Here is a 16,195-nt window from a genome sequence, read left to right on the forward strand (position 1 = left end):
AAATGCGATGAAAAAATGCTCAAATTGCCGCGGCAGCGAAATATTTCCGTAATATTTTCGCATGCAGATACTGTTCACGACGATGCCACGTTTGCTACTGATAATAAAATCTATTTGTATCGCATTTAAAAACGAATATTCTAGATACGGCGGTAGGCGCGTGAGCGCGAAAGAGACCAAGCGATGGAGATAGATCGGCCCCGAAGCGATGGCGATCAATGGTCGGTGATAATCACGCCCGATAAGCGCGAGAATATGGGTTGATAAGGCTAGAGGGAGCTAGCAAGTAAATTGGCAAATGCGTGGAAGCGGGAAAGCAAATTCGAACATCATTCGGATTATCCCTTGAGTGACAGGCAAGATCAGTTACGTTGGTGGACCAGCTTAGTGCAGCCTCCTTGGGCCATGTTCTCCTGTTACCTGTTACCGGTTTGGCTGCGAAATCTGACATCGAAATCGTCTCGTTTCGCGGAGCGTGTGCCTCTAGAAATTTCATGTCTGGATCTTTTCGATGATTGATTTTGAGGGTTGTGGGTGAAATGTGTTGAACGGATATTGATTCTAGAGTTTATCAGAGCGGAAAATTACCCCTCGATAAGAAAAATATACAATCCATTTTTTTTTCTTATGCTTGCGATGCTAGCTTTATGGTTTTGGTAATTTGTTTTCCCTCCTTTTACGGATACAGGAAATTTCTTCAATTCTTTTCGGATAAAGGAAAATTCTATTTCTTTTCTCACATTATTTCTACTTGGGAGCGATCAATTTATTCAAAATCAATAGCGGATTTGATAATTACCGTTGTATAAGCCATTTCTTTCCTTATTCAAATGAATATAACACGAATCAAGATCATTTATAGTTTATACTTTCATGTGCATTTATTAACGGATTTTCACATCGAGATTTAACATGTATTTAGGGACATGATTGGCTTTTAAAAGCCGTTTTCACGGAAACAAAGTTTGCAACAATTTCACGATTTCCAATGGCCTTTTCACCCAAGCCATTAGTTATTATTGTACACGATATCGTATCCTTGCGCTTCACTTGCCATCCAGCTCACTCGCCTTCTCGACCGCGTCAGGACTCTCGGGATTCGGGCTCCTGTCGCTTACCTAAGGACGAATAAAACAACAAGAAGTGTCTATACTCATGCGGAAAAAGAAGGATCTGCCGCATCCGAACGTACATGTAGACTGCTCGAAAGCAGCCGTTCGATCGATTCCACGTCGAGGTTTTCGTCCAGTGCCGAAACCTTCTTCAGGGCAGACGACACGATGCTCAGATCTCCCCGCAGCTCACTCACGACGGCCGTGATCTTCTTCGCGTTGCTTAACACCTCCACGGTCTGTGTGTACGGGTTGTACCGTACACCGAACGGGCGCTGGATGTTTTCCGCGAATGCCCTGTTTAGAGGGAAAAATCCCAAAAAGCTTAGCTATGGTTATCGAAAAGCACCAGCTCTGGTGGATCTCTACCGCATCTTCTCCTTAGCCTCCTCGAACGAATCGGTGTAGTAGTACGCGTTCTGATACGCCGTAATGATGCACTCCTCCAGACACGTCACCTCGGGATCGAACCGCTTGATCTTGCCCGGAGCCGTGATCGCATGTTGCAGCTCAGCCACCGACGAAAGCAAACCAGCCCCAAACACCTTAAAAGAGCCATCACCCTGCCGACACAGCCCGAACTCAACCGTGAAGAAGTACAACGTCGCGATCCGGTTGATATCGTCCTCGGACGCACCGAGCGAGGCCAACCCAATCTCCTGCGAGAACTGGGCAAAGCTCGAGTTCGCCAGCAATGGCATATGCCCGAGCAGCTCGTGGCAGCAGTCGCTGGAAATACAAAACTTCAAATTATATCCTGCGGTGGAGGACTCCCAGGCACGGTACAAGTTGAAGTTTCAATTTACGGTTCGGGTGTGTAGAACGGATCGGACGAGTGACGGATGTACTGCGTGCAGTGGAACACCCGGAATGCGAGTCCTGACAGGAAGTCGCGCGGTGACAGGTAACCAGCGACCGGTCGAATCTGGAAGCCGGTCTTGCGCTTCAGGAACACATTAATGTCCTGCAGCTGCGGTAGGTTATCCTCACGGTAGCCACAGTACTTCACCAGTTCGGGCCAGTTCTCCAGGTACTCTGGGACGGCGTGCTTTACGTACAGCTTGTGAAGCTCACGAAAAACCGTGCCCCTGTAGGAGAAAAAGAGAGAGAGAGAGTGAAAGGAGTCAAGAACACCGTCTTCGAACGGAAGAAAGTCCAAGCTCAAGCCAGTCCTCGGGAAACTCAATTAACCCTTGCTGAATGGAGCACTCGTTAGGCAAAGGATCGATCCTCCGGATGTTATGCGACACCCGAGAATTGAAAGATGGCTCGCTGGAGTGTGGTGTGAAATTAAATTTACCATGTTTTGATTTCCTCCGGCGTATACTGAACCCTCGGGATGGGGCTGCCACTGGAAACGAGAAAGATAGAGAGAGATATTTTGAGACAGAAAAAAGATGAGACTTTGGTAAAGGAGACTCACTGCTTGTAGGAGTTGGCGATGGCCGCAAACTGCTCCCGGCGCTTGCGGTACACCGGATCCTTGAAGCCCGGATGGTCCGCATCGAGTTCGCTTCCGTACATGAGCACGTTTTGGGCCCGGTCCAGGTCGGAGATCTTCCTCGGGAACCAGTGCATTTCGCCGAAATCTAGAGCAAGCCAAATGTCTATTAAGCAACGTGCCAATGCAGGACCTTTAAGGACACTTACCGAAGCTACCACACGCGGATAATGGCGTCGGTGGCGGTCCATCACTGTGAGCCGGAGCCGCGTAGTTGACCGATTGGACTTCGCGCTTTAGCAATCGCAACACCTGGTCGAGTCGGTTCGCGTCACACTCGATGTCGACGAGGACGTCCGCGTGGTCACACGCTTCTCCACTCTTGTTCAGCTCCACATGCAGGACGTTGATGCCGAGCTCCTGGAACACACGCAGGGCACCCGCCAGTCCGCCGATTTGATTCTTCAACGTGAATACGATCGAGGTTCGGTCGATGCCCATTCGTCCGTTTCCGTTGCTGTGGTCCGCCGTTTTCTGTGCCGAAGGAAATGCGAGTTTATGGTATGAGAGCCGTAATGGGAGCGAACCTAACAAGCGTTTTGCCTAAGATTGGCAGAAACTATCGCCCATCGAAACAAAGGAATGTTTTGTAAATTATAAGATTTGAGAGCCAATGATTTTATTACATCCAAGGCTGATTTAATTTCCTATCCAAAGATGAACTTAATGGTATCAAAAGGGATGGAAATTGTAATGAACTGATTTTAAATGCATCGACTAACAACGAGAAACAGGTTTACGATCACATCCTTCAGTAAAATAATGAATTGCAGGAAAAAAGGTATCAAAAGAAAACGTTTTTAAAGATTTTCCTTCTTATGTTGAAAACCTGCGTTAAGGTTTCAATAACAACATGCATTAGTAATCTTGGGCAAAACTAAACGAGAAGTAGCTAGTCCTATCTTATCCTATCCTAGTTCAATAACTGGGAAACATCTGCATAGACTCAGTGCAAAAAAAAGTTGCAGTTGCAGTTGCAGAAAAATGCCCTTTTTGCATCCATCTGAAGAAGCTTTAGTAGTTAAACAGTTTGATGTTTTTTTCTCAAAAAAAGGATACTTCCGAACCAGCCACTCATCACGGCTTAGTGGGGTGGCCTCTTCAGCGAAATGTTAACCACTCGTCACTTGATGGAACGCGAAGCTTCACACGTTAATATCTTTCCACCTGACGGCTTAATCCTTTTCACACACACACACACACACACACACACACACACACACACACACACACACACACACACACAAACACACAGATTCTGCCAGAAATAATTACAGCAAATTCCTTCCGCCGGTGCAACGGACTGCCCTCCTTCACGGCCCACTCCTGATCGCCGCTGTGATACAGCCATAATCCGAGTAATCCTTTGCCGGAACCACTCATCGTGCACACGGGGAAAAACGAAAAACTTCAGATTCAGGTGCACAGATTTTTTGATAAATCACAACCAACAAACACACGAGTCCCCGAGTTTGGGGAACACTTGACACTGCTGCGATGCACCACCGGATGCGACACGGCACACAGGACGCTCGAGAATCAACTGGTGTGCCGACCGATCGCTAATGGCGCTTTTATAGCCCAGAATCCGGCCCCTCTCGCTGGGAGGTGGGATGGCAGGATGTATCCTTCGTCCCACGCAAAAACCCAACACCCTGGAGTGGGTATGGGCTTTCGAGGAGGCGGAGAAGGCGCCAGAAAACTCAAGAGATGGGGCGCCTCCATTGCGGAGAAAACCGTTCTGGCCTGCTTACGATTCATTCTTCTTTACTTTTCCGCTCCAACCCAACCATCTCGAAAACGTTCGCTTTCCGTTTAACCGAACCAGCATAAAATCGTGTCCTTTCGACACATCCATCCCTCCCCCCCCCATCCCCCCGTTCCACCGTGTTCTGGTCCTTAAGAAAATTTTCCCCACCCGATTGGCTGAATCACGATAATGTCAGGGAATAATCTAAACTTTATCGTCGGTGCGATTTCATGCTGGCGGCCTTTGGATGGAGGATGAAGGTTTTTGGTGAGCGTGACAAGGGAAGGATGCTTTGGGTGTCCATCCCGCAGGACGTCACTGGATCATGTGCCGATGATGCCGTCGTCGGGTTTGTGCTTGTTGCATGCGAGACATTCGCACTTCCGCGAGCGTTCACTTTCTGGAATTGAAATAATCGACCAAAATCGGACCACCGGAGGAAGCACGTTAAACGTGGATGACGTCGTCCTTCGGGAGGCCATTGTTACAATGTAGATTAATGCGCGTCCCGCCAGAACGGTAGTTAATGGTGAGGCTAAAGGCAGTTCTCTACCGCACGGGTGGCTCCAAGGACACCCATTTCTGTCGGGAGCCGGTCGTTCGAGTGTTTATCGCCACTTCACTCCACTCGCTTCTGTATGGGCGCAGACTGCTTCTGTATAAAATCACTATTTGTTTCGTGGCTTGGCGCCACTCGGCGCGAAGAGGCAGAAGACAACCAGAGGCAGTGTTGAAAAAAGGACCACCAAACCCGTTTACGACGACGTCACGCGAAGGGGTGTAGAATTAATTTCCTCTTCCAGTTCTCGGCCTTCTCGGTTCCTTCCGGTTCCGGTTGGGCTGATGTGGATTTTTTGGTGGATTTTCCACACGCACGTTTTCGTTTTTTCTTTTCGTTCATTCCGCTTTGCTGCGGTGCGGATCGTAAGGATCCATCCTTTGAAGCGCCTGAGCGCCTCTTCAGCACACGAAAGCGGGCAGCCCACCAGACAAACAGACACGCTTCAATCGCACCATCACGTTGGCCTTCGGTGGCGGTGGTTTTGTGGATAACGATAGTGATGATAAGGGAAAACGGTGCAACAATGCGACCGACCGAGTGGTTTTCACCCCACTTGTTGCTGGGCCTCCCAGAAAGAGGGTGGATGATGTGGGAAAAAGGACGAGTTGCGGGTTTGCGCGGAAAATCGGGAAATAAAACCCACACAGGCGCTGAGGTGGCATTCGCGCAAGGTAGAGAAATCGTAGAAGCAATCAAACGTGTTTCTTCTCGAATCTTGCAAATAGACGGAGTAGATTGAAAAGCACCCAAAAGAAGAAAGGGTGTCGCTGGAGGACGCATCCGGGTGGGAATTGCGTTGCAGCGTGGCTATCGTGGCATCGATTGATTGCGCATCGGAAGCAGGATGGGAGCGAAGGATCTAGAAGCAACAGAAGCCGCACCAGGAGCAGTAGAATCACCGTCCGGCATCGATTCGCTTAATGTAACGATTTAGCATTGGGGAGATAAGCGCTGTTTCATGAATATATTCATCGAGAGAAGCGGGGGGTTAGAGAAGTGGCCAGTGGGAGAAATCGTCCGTGGAAAGGTGTTGATGAAAAGCGGACACACGTTGATTGATGAGCTGAATGTGGAAGCCACCGATCTGAGGATGTGGGCATCTTGAAAATCTACTCCAAAACGAGATCTTGAGTGGCGTTCTACGTAAGAGTCAGTTTGGCATGTTACAATGGCGAGCTGCCAGGTTTAATCTTCTTCAGCTTTCGACGCTATCGGTGGTGGGAATGATTTAGGATGTTTCCAGATAAAGGATCGGCCGATTGCGCCACATAGCACAGAAGAGTTTCGTAACATCGTTGTGCATCTTTGGAGAAAGAGTTTCGTAACGCTGACACAAAGAACTGATTTGATCTTTTGCAACGAAATCTTTTAATTCATATTCGTATTGATTTGATGGAAAAAATAGAATCCTTTAAGAGCAAAATATTGTTTAATAGGTGCTGTTGCACAATCTTATACCTTTACGCAATGGGAATGCTGACAGAGAGTGTGGGATAATTGCAATTCTTTGTAAGCTGCTTCCCCAAGAATCTAACGAATATCTAAATGTTAACGTAGTTCAAATGAGGCGTAGAAAACCCATTTCTGGAAACTCGCGCTACCCTAAATGATGTTCAATATCGCGTGAATCCTTAGAAATGCCCCCATGTGATTCATGCTCGATGTGAAATTCAAATCCACCATCGAGTCCCGTAAAAATCGTCGACGAAAAAATCCCATCCAACATCCATCGACGTGTCTTGCTCGACACCACGGAAATCAACCCAGCGTCCCATAAAAGAAAACGCGTTTCATCGCCGAGGACGACCTGGAAAAACCAACGTTCCATGTGCGCATGTCCTGCAGGTCACCATGTTCCCCTTTCGGCTTGACGTGCCATAATATCGATACACAAACGGCGCCTGCCACATGGTTACGGGGAAATTCTCTCGCTCTCTCTCTCTCTCTCTCTCTCTCTCTCTGTCAGAGAGCGTGTGTGTGTGTTTAATCCTTGCCATAACAGTTCAGCTCTCGCTCGAATTCAGCGGAAACGTCACACACCAGGGTTGCGCGTTTGCTCTCTTCTCTCTCTCTTCAGCTGTCAAGCCGCAAGGGTGCCCCGTATCTGTCGGGTGGCTTCTTCCCAGCCTACTACTGCGCCGGGAGCCTGCGTTTGACTCCTTGTGCCTGGGACTTCAAACGTCAAAACGGGCGAGCGAGCGTTTTGCTCTCACTTCGACGAAGCCAGTCCGTCACACAGTTGGCACAGCTTCACCGTCACCGTGGTGGTCCGCACCGACGGTGGTTTGCACTTTTCGGTTTGGTTTGTGGCAAAATCTCGAAACGTCCCGTTGGTGGGTCGTGTGGGTGGAAAAATCGCACCCGAGGCAATCGTGAATCCCGTCGCTGGCGTCGGGCTTCGGTGCTGCCACCTTGTGGAGGAGTTGCGTGTGTGAAAATTGGCGATTCCTCCCACCAGCGACGGTCCTGTGAAAAGTGTACCTTGCAACTGGCCTGAGTGTGTGTGTTTCAGTGTGTGAAGCAATAGAAAAACGGCACTTGCCTATTCGCGAGCTGCAGTAGCAACAGCCACGGCCATTACGCCACCATGGCCGACACGGAGTTCGAGGAGCTCCGGCAGAACCTGGACGCGCTGCCCACGTTCCGGAAGGCTCCGGCCCCGTTCTACTCGTAAGTAGTGGTGGAATAAATGGTTCAAAAGGGAGAGTGAAAAAAAGTGGTGCCTGAGCATGCCGCAAAATGGGTTTGAAAAACAACCCGTAATTTCCATAAACACGAGCCCGCATGGTGGTGAGCTCACTCTGGAGCCTTGCGGAAAAACCTTGTGCGAAGGGAAAATTCCTCGTGTGTGTGTGTGTGTGTGTGTGTAAGCGGTGGTTAGAAATCCGTGCGTGCCCCTTCAGAATCAGTTCCCGCAAGTAGGCGACGGAAAGTGCTCGCGTTCACCTTCATCCATCGCCTACTTCACCACGGCCATCACGGCATGTCATCATCCTTGTGGCACGTTCGAGAGTGGAAAAAAAAAATGGGCGACCCAATAGACCGTGTGGAATGGCGCATGCAGCCCGAGGAGAGGGGGAACGTAATCGGCCGCTGCGGGACGATTTGCGTATTAGGCTGACAGTCGCAGGACAGAAGAGTTTTCCGCGCGTGTGCTCTCACTCTCACTCTCACTCTCTCTCTTTTCGGAGACTCGATGGAAATGGAAATGGATGCAATAACAGCTTCATCCTGCTGCGTGTACGACCAAAGGTGTCCATGTGTGTGTTTGTGTGTGCGTGTGTGTGATTTTCTGTGTGAGGATTTTCCGTATCTCTCGCCGATGTCCGTGTTGCTGCGTGGCCACGGTGTTGTTATTTGCCATCACCCGAGAGCGCACAGAGGATCCGCGCAGCATCAGGATGCAGGCGGTGTACAAAAGAAGGCAGGCCCCGAGCAGAGAGATTTATGGGGCAAAGTTTTAAAAATAGGCGCCAGCACTCGGCTCGGACAGGTTTTTACGATGGCAACAATTTTACAACCCACCGGCGGCTGGCGTCAGCCGCGGTACAATGCAAACAAGGATGCGCCCGCGGCACGTGAAACCATTTTTACTCCCGTGCACGTCATCCGATCTATAAACGGGATGCCCACTCGTGGGACACACGGTGGGCTCCCAGGAAGCAAGGACAAAAGAATGAAAAGCAAGAAGAAAAAAAAAACGCCGCCTCTCGACGGGAAGCAGCAAACCAAAGTCGTGCTCCTTTCGAACGCTTAAACGAAAAGCACGGACGCGCAAGCACACGGTTTTTATTATAGCCAAAGGACACGGCGTGGCGTAGCAAAAGTGGTGCTCTCGGCCGGGCTGAGCACAAAAGGACGCAAGAGAGCATCCTTTTTGGAATTAAAACACACTTACACCAACCATCCATTGCATGGCCATGGTGCGGAGGTGACACGTGCATTTGCTTAATATTCTTTCAAACTAATGAGTCACGTTTGACTGCAAGGACCTCCGCCCCGAGTTTCGCCCCCCCACGTGGACGGCCATTTTTAATCACCTACCGAGGTGCGCACCCAAGTGGGCAAACATTAGGAAGGTCAGGTTCCTCTCCCGAGAATGAGGGACTACGGTACCTTCGGTTTGTGTGTTCTGTTGTTGTAACTTTGCTCTAGATCCACCCCGCAGGATGCTTGCGCTGGGTGGCGATGGAGGCGCATGTCCTTACGCTTCCCAACGTTTGTCCTTAGCAGCTGCAGCTTTTTTTGTCACCAGTTGGAAGCACTGGAAAGTGGACCGATCTGGTAGGGTTTATTATTTACCAAAACCCAGCAACATGAGAAACCGCTTAGCAGGATTAAGCTCCGTACGGATCCCTTCCTGATCTGGCAGAATGTGGAAAAGCAAACGGTAAAATGTCAGACCGAGCTCTCAGGCGGACAAGAGAGTGGTGACTGGTGGGTGGGTGTGTACTAAAATTAATCGAATTTCCACTGCCGGCAAATTCGTTCCGAGCCAAATCGAGTTTGCGATCCCTTGCGGCATGGGTGGCCGAGGATGGATATCCTTATTTTTTTTTTACTTTACCTTTTGCCACAGCTCACTCTCGACAGCAGGCTTCACCATAAACCTTCATTAGATGCGTACGTTCTGGGATGCGTTCGTACTGATGTTCGTCCTCGTGCACTGTACAGAGAAAGAGAGAGAAAAAGAGAGATGGAGCTTGCGAGAGATGATATAACTTATATCACTTTATGACGCCGGCAAAGCGACCAGCAAGGCGGACGTGATGTCACTCGAGCGGCCGGAAGATAACAACGATCCGATCAATACTTACCGTGGCTAGAAAAGTTGTGCGCTCGCGTTCGTCTTCGCTCCGGCACGGTCCCGAGAACCATTTGTCGCATTCGAGAGGTCTTTTTGCCGACATTTCGAGTCTGCAACTGGCATGGGAGAAAATGGAAAATGGGTCATCAAACGTTGGCGGTGGATTTCATCTGTCTAATGGCACATTTTCCGCCTCGATTGCTTCTGACACTCTGGTGCCCGAGTTTGGGGGTGGAAAATGAACGCTAAATCAATTACCACGGCTGGAGGCTAATCACTTTTTTTCCCCCATCCATCCGCAGGCTGGTGGCCGACGTAGATCTGGACGAGGACACACCATCGTCTAAGAGCGACGCATCGTCGGATCACGAAGAAGATGGCCCATTGTCGGTCAGCGACGGTACGAGTGCCGAGTCAGTGCTCAAGGGAACACCCAGCAAGACGCAGCAGATCATTCAAACCATCAGCACGATCAGCAGTGGCAGCAGTAGCACGGCTGAGGACGACGAGATTGGCGATGGATTGCGGACTGTGACGCTTGGTCCGGCGCGGCAGTCCTCGATCGGGCACGGTGTAGTCCCTGAGGACGAGCTGCTGGTCGTGTCGGCTGGTTCTGGGCCGGAAAGTTTGCTCCAACTGCAATTGACTCAGCTTGAAGCGGCGAAAGCTACCATTCCGGGAGCAGGAGGTCCACCTGAGCATGTGGAGGTGCCAGTTGTCGAGGCGCTAGGTCATGCTGCTCCGGTTGCATGTTCGGGAGCGGCACTGGCACGAACGAGCTCGTTGCCGTGGATCCCTGGGCAGGTGGAAAGACGAAGGCGCAAACTGCCGGAGATTCCGAAAAATCGTAAATGTAAGTAAGCTCCATGAAGGGTCAATCATACTAGAGCTTCTTTTAATTTGGTAGAATTATCTTCTTCCTAGAGCTCCTTAGACTCCTTTAGAGTCTAGGAAACACTCACCTTAGGAGTTTGCTCTCGTAGAATTGTTTCTAGAGCTAAAGATATCCACGTAGTTTCTTCATACTGGAGCTCCTTTTGAACCAATACTATTCCATCATCAATTCTGCTTTCTTGATCTCTTCCTATAAGATTAATCGACTTGACAGTTGATCTGCCTGTTGGTTCTAATGTTCGATCTTTTCCCTTTTACAGCTTCCGTGCTGCAGGTCCTAGCCGGCCAGACGTCCCTGGCGGACGAGCTGAACGCAAGCCACCGGAGGCCACCGAGTCACTATCCTCATGCACCTCAGCAGCACCCGCACACCGGTGCCACCAGCGCCACCTTCTTCAAGCAGAGCTCTCTGCTCGCCCTCAAGTGCAGCTATCTGCTGGACGAGGACTCGAGCCCGGATTCCGAGCGGTTGCAAAGTCTCGGCGACGTCGACAGTGGCCACAGTACGGCCCATTCACCGAACGACTACAAGAGCATGTCCCCGCCGCCACCACCGTTGCAGGCCGCCTCACCGGTCACGTCACCCTTCCCACCACCGTACGGGGGTGTGCCCTTTAGCCAGCTGGAGATGCTGGAGGCCACACACCGGGCTCTGCACAAGTTTGTGCCGCGGCATCACGATGAGATCGAGCTCGAGATCGGTGATCCGGTGTACGTGCAGAAGGAGGCCGAAGATCTGTGGTGTGAGGGTGTCAACCTGCGCACAGGTCGGCAGGGTATCTTCCCGTCAGCGTACGTCGTCGATCTGGACTATAATGACTTCGATCCGACGTCGGTTGAGATGAAGCGAGAGCGCTATTTGCTTGGGTACCTCGGTTCGGTGGAGACGATGGCTCACAAGGGTACGGGTGTGGTGTGCCAGGCCGTGCGGAAGATCGTCGGCACTGGATCTGAGTCACCGAAGGCTCAACCTTGCATACTTGAGATCTCGGATCAAGGACTGCGCATGGTCGACCGATCACGGGTGAGTATCATCGTCGTTCGAGATCTCCTCAAGACCATGATCCCAAAATATCGCAAAACAAAAGTTGATCCTTCGAGTTAGCAACATTCCTCTAACCATGTGCATTCGTTTGTTCTTCATCTCACGTGTTTAGAACAAAAAGTCGAAGGGCCCTTGCATAGACTACTTCTACTCGCTGAAGAACGTCTCGTTTTGTGCGTTCCACCCGCGGGATCACCGCTATATCGGCTTCATCACGAAGCACCCGACGGTGCAGCGGTTCGCGTGTCACGTGTTCCAAGGGACGGAATCCACCAGGCCAGTGGCGGAAGCCGTCGGGTAAGGACCCAAACAAGGGCTTATTCTAGAAGGTAACCTTTCTGTAGTAATGACTAACTTTTTGTTTGTTCTTTCAAACAGACGAGCGTTCCAGCGGTTCTACCAGAAGTTCATAGAAACGGCATATCCGATAGAAGACATCTACATAGACTAAAGGGCGCGTGGTGCGTCCCATGAATAATTCCGACGCTGTATGGGCGCTGTACACTCACCCACAGACACGATATATCACACAAAAATGAGTATATCCACGGGCACGGAACAGTCTGTCACGCACCGCACCGGGGTCTGATGCACGTTCGGTAGCGATCCTGAGAATTTGTGTTCAGTTCCAAACGATGTCCTGCGTGTTTCGTTTGTGGCACAGCGTCACCTAGGGGTGGGGTTTCGTTTTAAATTCTGTACAGTTACTAGCACCAGTACCGTAGGACGTTATTTTTTAGGACATTTCGCACCGGCGTTAGAGACTTCTTCTAAACGCTCGTCGAGCTACGAACGCAACCAAAGACGAATAAATGTTAGAGACACGGCCCTAGGCACCCGCGGCTACGGCTTCGTTAGTAGTTTGTGTTGTTCTGTTTCTGTCTTTAGCTAAAATCAAATGGAAATCAACAGAGAAGAAACAAATATGGTGCTTTTCGGCGGAAAATGCTACACGGTTTTCGTGTTGCATTTCAAGTTCTTTCTTGATTCGTGTCAGCATTTTTCTTTTGCGATTGGATATTTACGACACGCTGTGGTAGGGTTAAAACGGGAAGGCAAAATTAAGCATAACACTAAAGTAAACCTAAAACAAAAGAAAGCATATACAACAAACTCCTTCACGCACCCGGACCGAGGTGGAGACACTGACTCGCGCGCTTTCTGATGGCTTTGTACATTTTGTAACAATTTTTTGGAGGATGCAGCAACGTTTCGCTTTTTTGCAAACGAATAGTAACGGGGCCGCGTAGAGAGCACAACGGTAGCAGCTAGAGTAGCGACTAGACAAAAACAAAATGACGGGGATCGATTTTTCTGTGCGATGCTCAAGGGATGTTTTCGTTTTTTCGTTGGTTCTTGTTTGAATCCGGGGCATCCGACTATGGACTAGCGCGATAATACGCTTGTGATTGGGATACTCATGAAAGCAGCAATATCTCGTACGTAGGAAAGGAAGCACTAGTTTTGGTTTCTTGTAGATGTAGGGAGCGATCAATCGGATTGATCGACATCCCATTGGAGGCATTTTGCATCGATTGGGCAATCCTTCATATCGGGCGAATGGAGCTCCATTCCCACATGCTTCCAGTGATGTACCGCTCTCGAAGGCCACCCAGGCTAATGATATTCGAAGAACCGAGTTCTCCTGGAGCTCTGGGCTTACACCTTCAAACGGGTTTGATCGCAATTGTGTTCCACCGTAGAAAAACGGTGAAAAAAAGAAAGGCAAACAAACGTTAGTAGCTTTTCCCAACTTCAGACATAAACACACTAAAGATAAGAAAAAAGAAAACTTTTCCGCTAAACTACGCGACATCACTCTTTCTCTTCTCTATGCTCTATGCTCGTTGACCATTTTCGTTTTCGCCTGTACATATGGTAGATAAAAGAAAGGCTGTCGGGAAGAGGGTAAGAAAGCAGATCAAACAGCAACTATACGCGTGATGGGATTAAATGATGGAAGAATCTATATTTATAGCACTGAGAAAAGAGAAACAAAAACTAAACCAGCTTGCATGAAAGGGATAAAGAGCCCGCGAGGAAGGATGGCTTTCAAAGTAGAAAAGAACGTACACAGAGAAAGGAGTTGTAGAGCCGCTTTTCTTCTTGAATCTCATTCAATACATAAAACCCGTACTACTCCGCTGAGGGCGCAGTTTTTTCAAGCCCTGGCGTAAACGTTAATAAACCAAAAGTAACAACCTCTCTCACCCTTCGAAAGGGATAAATGCTGAACAAAGGCTGCGCTTTATCGTTCGTTTACTTTCGTGTACTCTACTGATTCCAACACCCAAAAAAAACGTAAGATCACGCATCAACCCGTGGCACGCAGATCGGCTTTTGATTTTGATCCTTTCGATCGCTCGGTGATCCTTGTCCGCTGCGAGCCAGTGAGCGATGGTGAAAGAAAGAAAAATAGAAAGGCTAGCACTGATCCTTTTTCCAGCAGGCACCAGAACACACAATACATTTGCTAGTTAAATCGATCATTATTACATCTGCTACACTAAATAATGTTCTTCAGTGACACGTAGTTGGGCCACCATCGTGAATTTATGGCCACGGTGGGAAAACAATAAAAACAAAACTATACAACAAAAAAAAACGCAAAATCACAAGCAAACATAACAAAAAAACATGGTGAAACAAACTAACACTCGTTGTCGTTCTACTATACTCATTCGGGTCGGAAGGCTAATGACAAAAATTGTACCAAGAAAAAAAAAAAAGAAACGTGAAGCTAAACACACAGATTGGATTGCGAAGCATTTACACGAATATAAGTACGCATCTAAACAATATATACATACATAAATATAAACATATTCCAAATGTATCGCTGGGGGAGGGCAAAACACATGTGTAACACAACTCGATAACTTGTTGAAGTCTCACAACAACAATCTGATGAACAATAAAACTGAACCTGCAGAACGACGGCACCGAGCTCACCACCCCTCCCGTCAGGCGTGAAGTGGGTGGGGGCAGAATCCTTTCTATTGCACAACCTTGCGCCTGGACAGAGCATGCGTTAGTCGGTCGGTGGGGGTGGAGCACTGATATCAGGGAAACATGGCGGCGATGGGTTACGAAACGATGAAAAGTGTCTTTTACGGTTTAGGTGGAAAATGTTTAGCTGGTGGGGGTGGACGACGCGATGAAGAAAGTGCGAGAGAGAGAGAGAGAGAGAAAGGAGGAAATGCATGAACAGCAAGCCTATAATGTTAGTGCAAACAATGTACAAGCAAATAAACATAACTGTGGGAAGCCAAACATGAAGATAATACGTACGCGCCTTTCTGTTTGATTCATTTTGTTTTTGCTTCTTATCCTTTTGCGTCTGATGCCTCCTCGGCGATGCCTGCGTGTTTCGGAGCACGGGAAAGTGCGCGTACACGGCGGTTCGATTTCAGTTTGCTGTTTTGCGTTTTATTTCGTTTCTTTTCAGGTGTTTGTTAATTTGGTTTTTCTTTGTTTTTCTCTCATGTTTGCATAACTCCGCGGATATATAAGCGGCGCGAGATGCGTTTTTGGAACGCGTTGCTGTAACGGAAGTCAGAATCGAGGGCTCGCGTGTGGAGTGATGGTAAGAAGGAAATCGGGTTGGTTTGTTACATTAGCTTATCATGGGGCTTTTATGGTGTGACCGTCGTTAGTGAGACCTGACGAATTAAAGCCTTTCCCAGCTCTCTCTTCCTGTTTGTAGGGTGTCCTTATTTTTTTTAAGCGCCACAGATCGCACATGAGCGAGAAATCGTCTGTAATCGTTCCTGACCATCGACAACAGAGTGTTAAGGTGGAGGGCGGAGAATCTCAATCATTAAAACTGATTCATTCTGGTCGCGCTTGAATCGCTGCAAATCACACATTCCACGTGAGTTGAATTTAAATTTTACCGCAAGGATAATCCTTCCCATGCCGAAGGATTCTGATACCCCAAGTACATGTTCTATACACCCAGTATACTAGAGAAACCATCCATTGGAGCCCATTTGGTTGTGTGAAGTATTGTTATTTTGCCTTTGCTACATCTGGAATGGAGCTGGCTCAAAAACGGCGGATCACGCGCTCGTTCACCGCAATGTAACGTAGGTGGAAAATGGGGTATTTCCTTTGCACTTTCCCTTCAAACATTCCGCTCACATTTTCAACACGCATTCACACACAAACACACACACACACATATATAATATATAAAAAAACAACGTCGTTTCATTTCGCTAATAATTACACCTTATTCGATATCAGTAACTGTGTTTTTCTTTGTGTGTACCATTGGTCTGCTTGCTTATCGCCCCGCTTAATTTCTTAACGTCCCCATCCCATTCGTGACTGCTAGAAGAAGCAAGACTTAATCATTTCAACCTGTTTCACTTTCATTTCTAAAACAAACAAAAAACGAAATAACCTGTAAAACTATATCAACTGCGTGGGCAACGGTACACCCGTAGGCGAAGTACGACCACATTTAACCTATTTAATGATAAGCACAATAAAACGGGACAGGGAGCGGCCGACTACCGG

At 48.6% G+C, this 16,195-nt stretch overlaps 2 protein-coding genes across 2 annotated transcripts; one reads left to right on the forward strand and one right to left on the reverse strand.

Annotated features, from left to right (window-relative positions):
* Positions 1–878: 878 nt before the first annotated feature.
* On the reverse strand, positions 879–3,996 carry LOC128726277 (tryptophan 5-hydroxylase 1). Its single transcript, XM_053820074.1, has 8 exons — positions 3,889–3,996; positions 2,763–3,087; positions 2,536–2,701; positions 2,413–2,463; positions 1,919–2,200; positions 1,482–1,841; positions 1,193–1,409; positions 879–1,118 (listed from the first exon to the last, which is right to left on the reverse strand). Exons 1-8 carry the CDS (start codon positions 3,994–3,996, stop codon positions 1,047–1,049), a joined length of 1,581 nt encoding a protein of 526 aa, XP_053676049.1. The 3' UTR covers positions 879–1,046.
* Positions 3,997–7,512: 3,516 nt separating this feature from the next.
* Positions 7,513–14,454, forward strand: LOC128726276 (JNK-interacting protein 1). The gene is made up of 5 exons (XM_053820073.1): positions 7,513–7,595; positions 10,035–10,585; positions 10,887–11,650; positions 11,784–11,968; positions 12,050–14,454. Exons 1-5 carry the CDS (start codon positions 7,513–7,515, stop codon positions 12,120–12,122), a joined length of 1,656 nt encoding a protein of 551 aa, XP_053676048.1. The 3' UTR covers positions 12,123–14,454.
* Positions 14,455–16,195: the final 1,741 nt, after the last annotated feature.

This window comes from Anopheles nili, chromosome 3 (genome assembly GCF_943737925.1).
Source record: "Anopheles nili chromosome 3, idAnoNiliSN_F5_01, whole genome shotgun sequence".
NCBI lineage: Eukaryota > Metazoa > Arthropoda > Insecta > Diptera > Culicidae > Anopheles > Anopheles nili.

Excerpts from the sequence above, each read along its gene's own strand:
- LOC128726277 (XM_053820074.1), bottom strand. The coding sequence starts at position 3,996 with ATGAGTGGTTCCGGCAAAGGATTACTCGGATTATGGCTGTATCACAGC. Across the intron at positions 2,702-2,762 it reads ATCCGCGTGTGGTAGCTTCG|ATTTCGGCGAAATGCACTGG; the intron begins GTAAGTGTCCTT and ends GGCTTGCTCTAG. Across the intron at positions 2,201-2,412 it reads CCGGAGGAAATCAAAACATG|GGGCACGGTTTTTCGTGAGC; the intron begins GTAAATTTAATT and ends TTTCTCCTACAG.
- LOC128726276 (XM_053820073.1), top strand. The coding sequence starts at position 7,513 with ATGGCCGACACGGAGTTCGAGGAGCTCCGGCAGAACCTGGACGCGCTG. Across the intron at positions 10,586-10,886 it reads GATTCCGAAAAATCGTAAAT|CTTCCGTGCTGCAGGTCCTA; the intron begins GTAAGTAAGCTC and ends TCCCTTTTACAG. Across the intron at positions 11,969-12,049 it reads CCAGTGGCGGAAGCCGTCGG|ACGAGCGTTCCAGCGGTTCT; the intron begins GTAAGGACCCAA and ends TCTTTCAAACAG.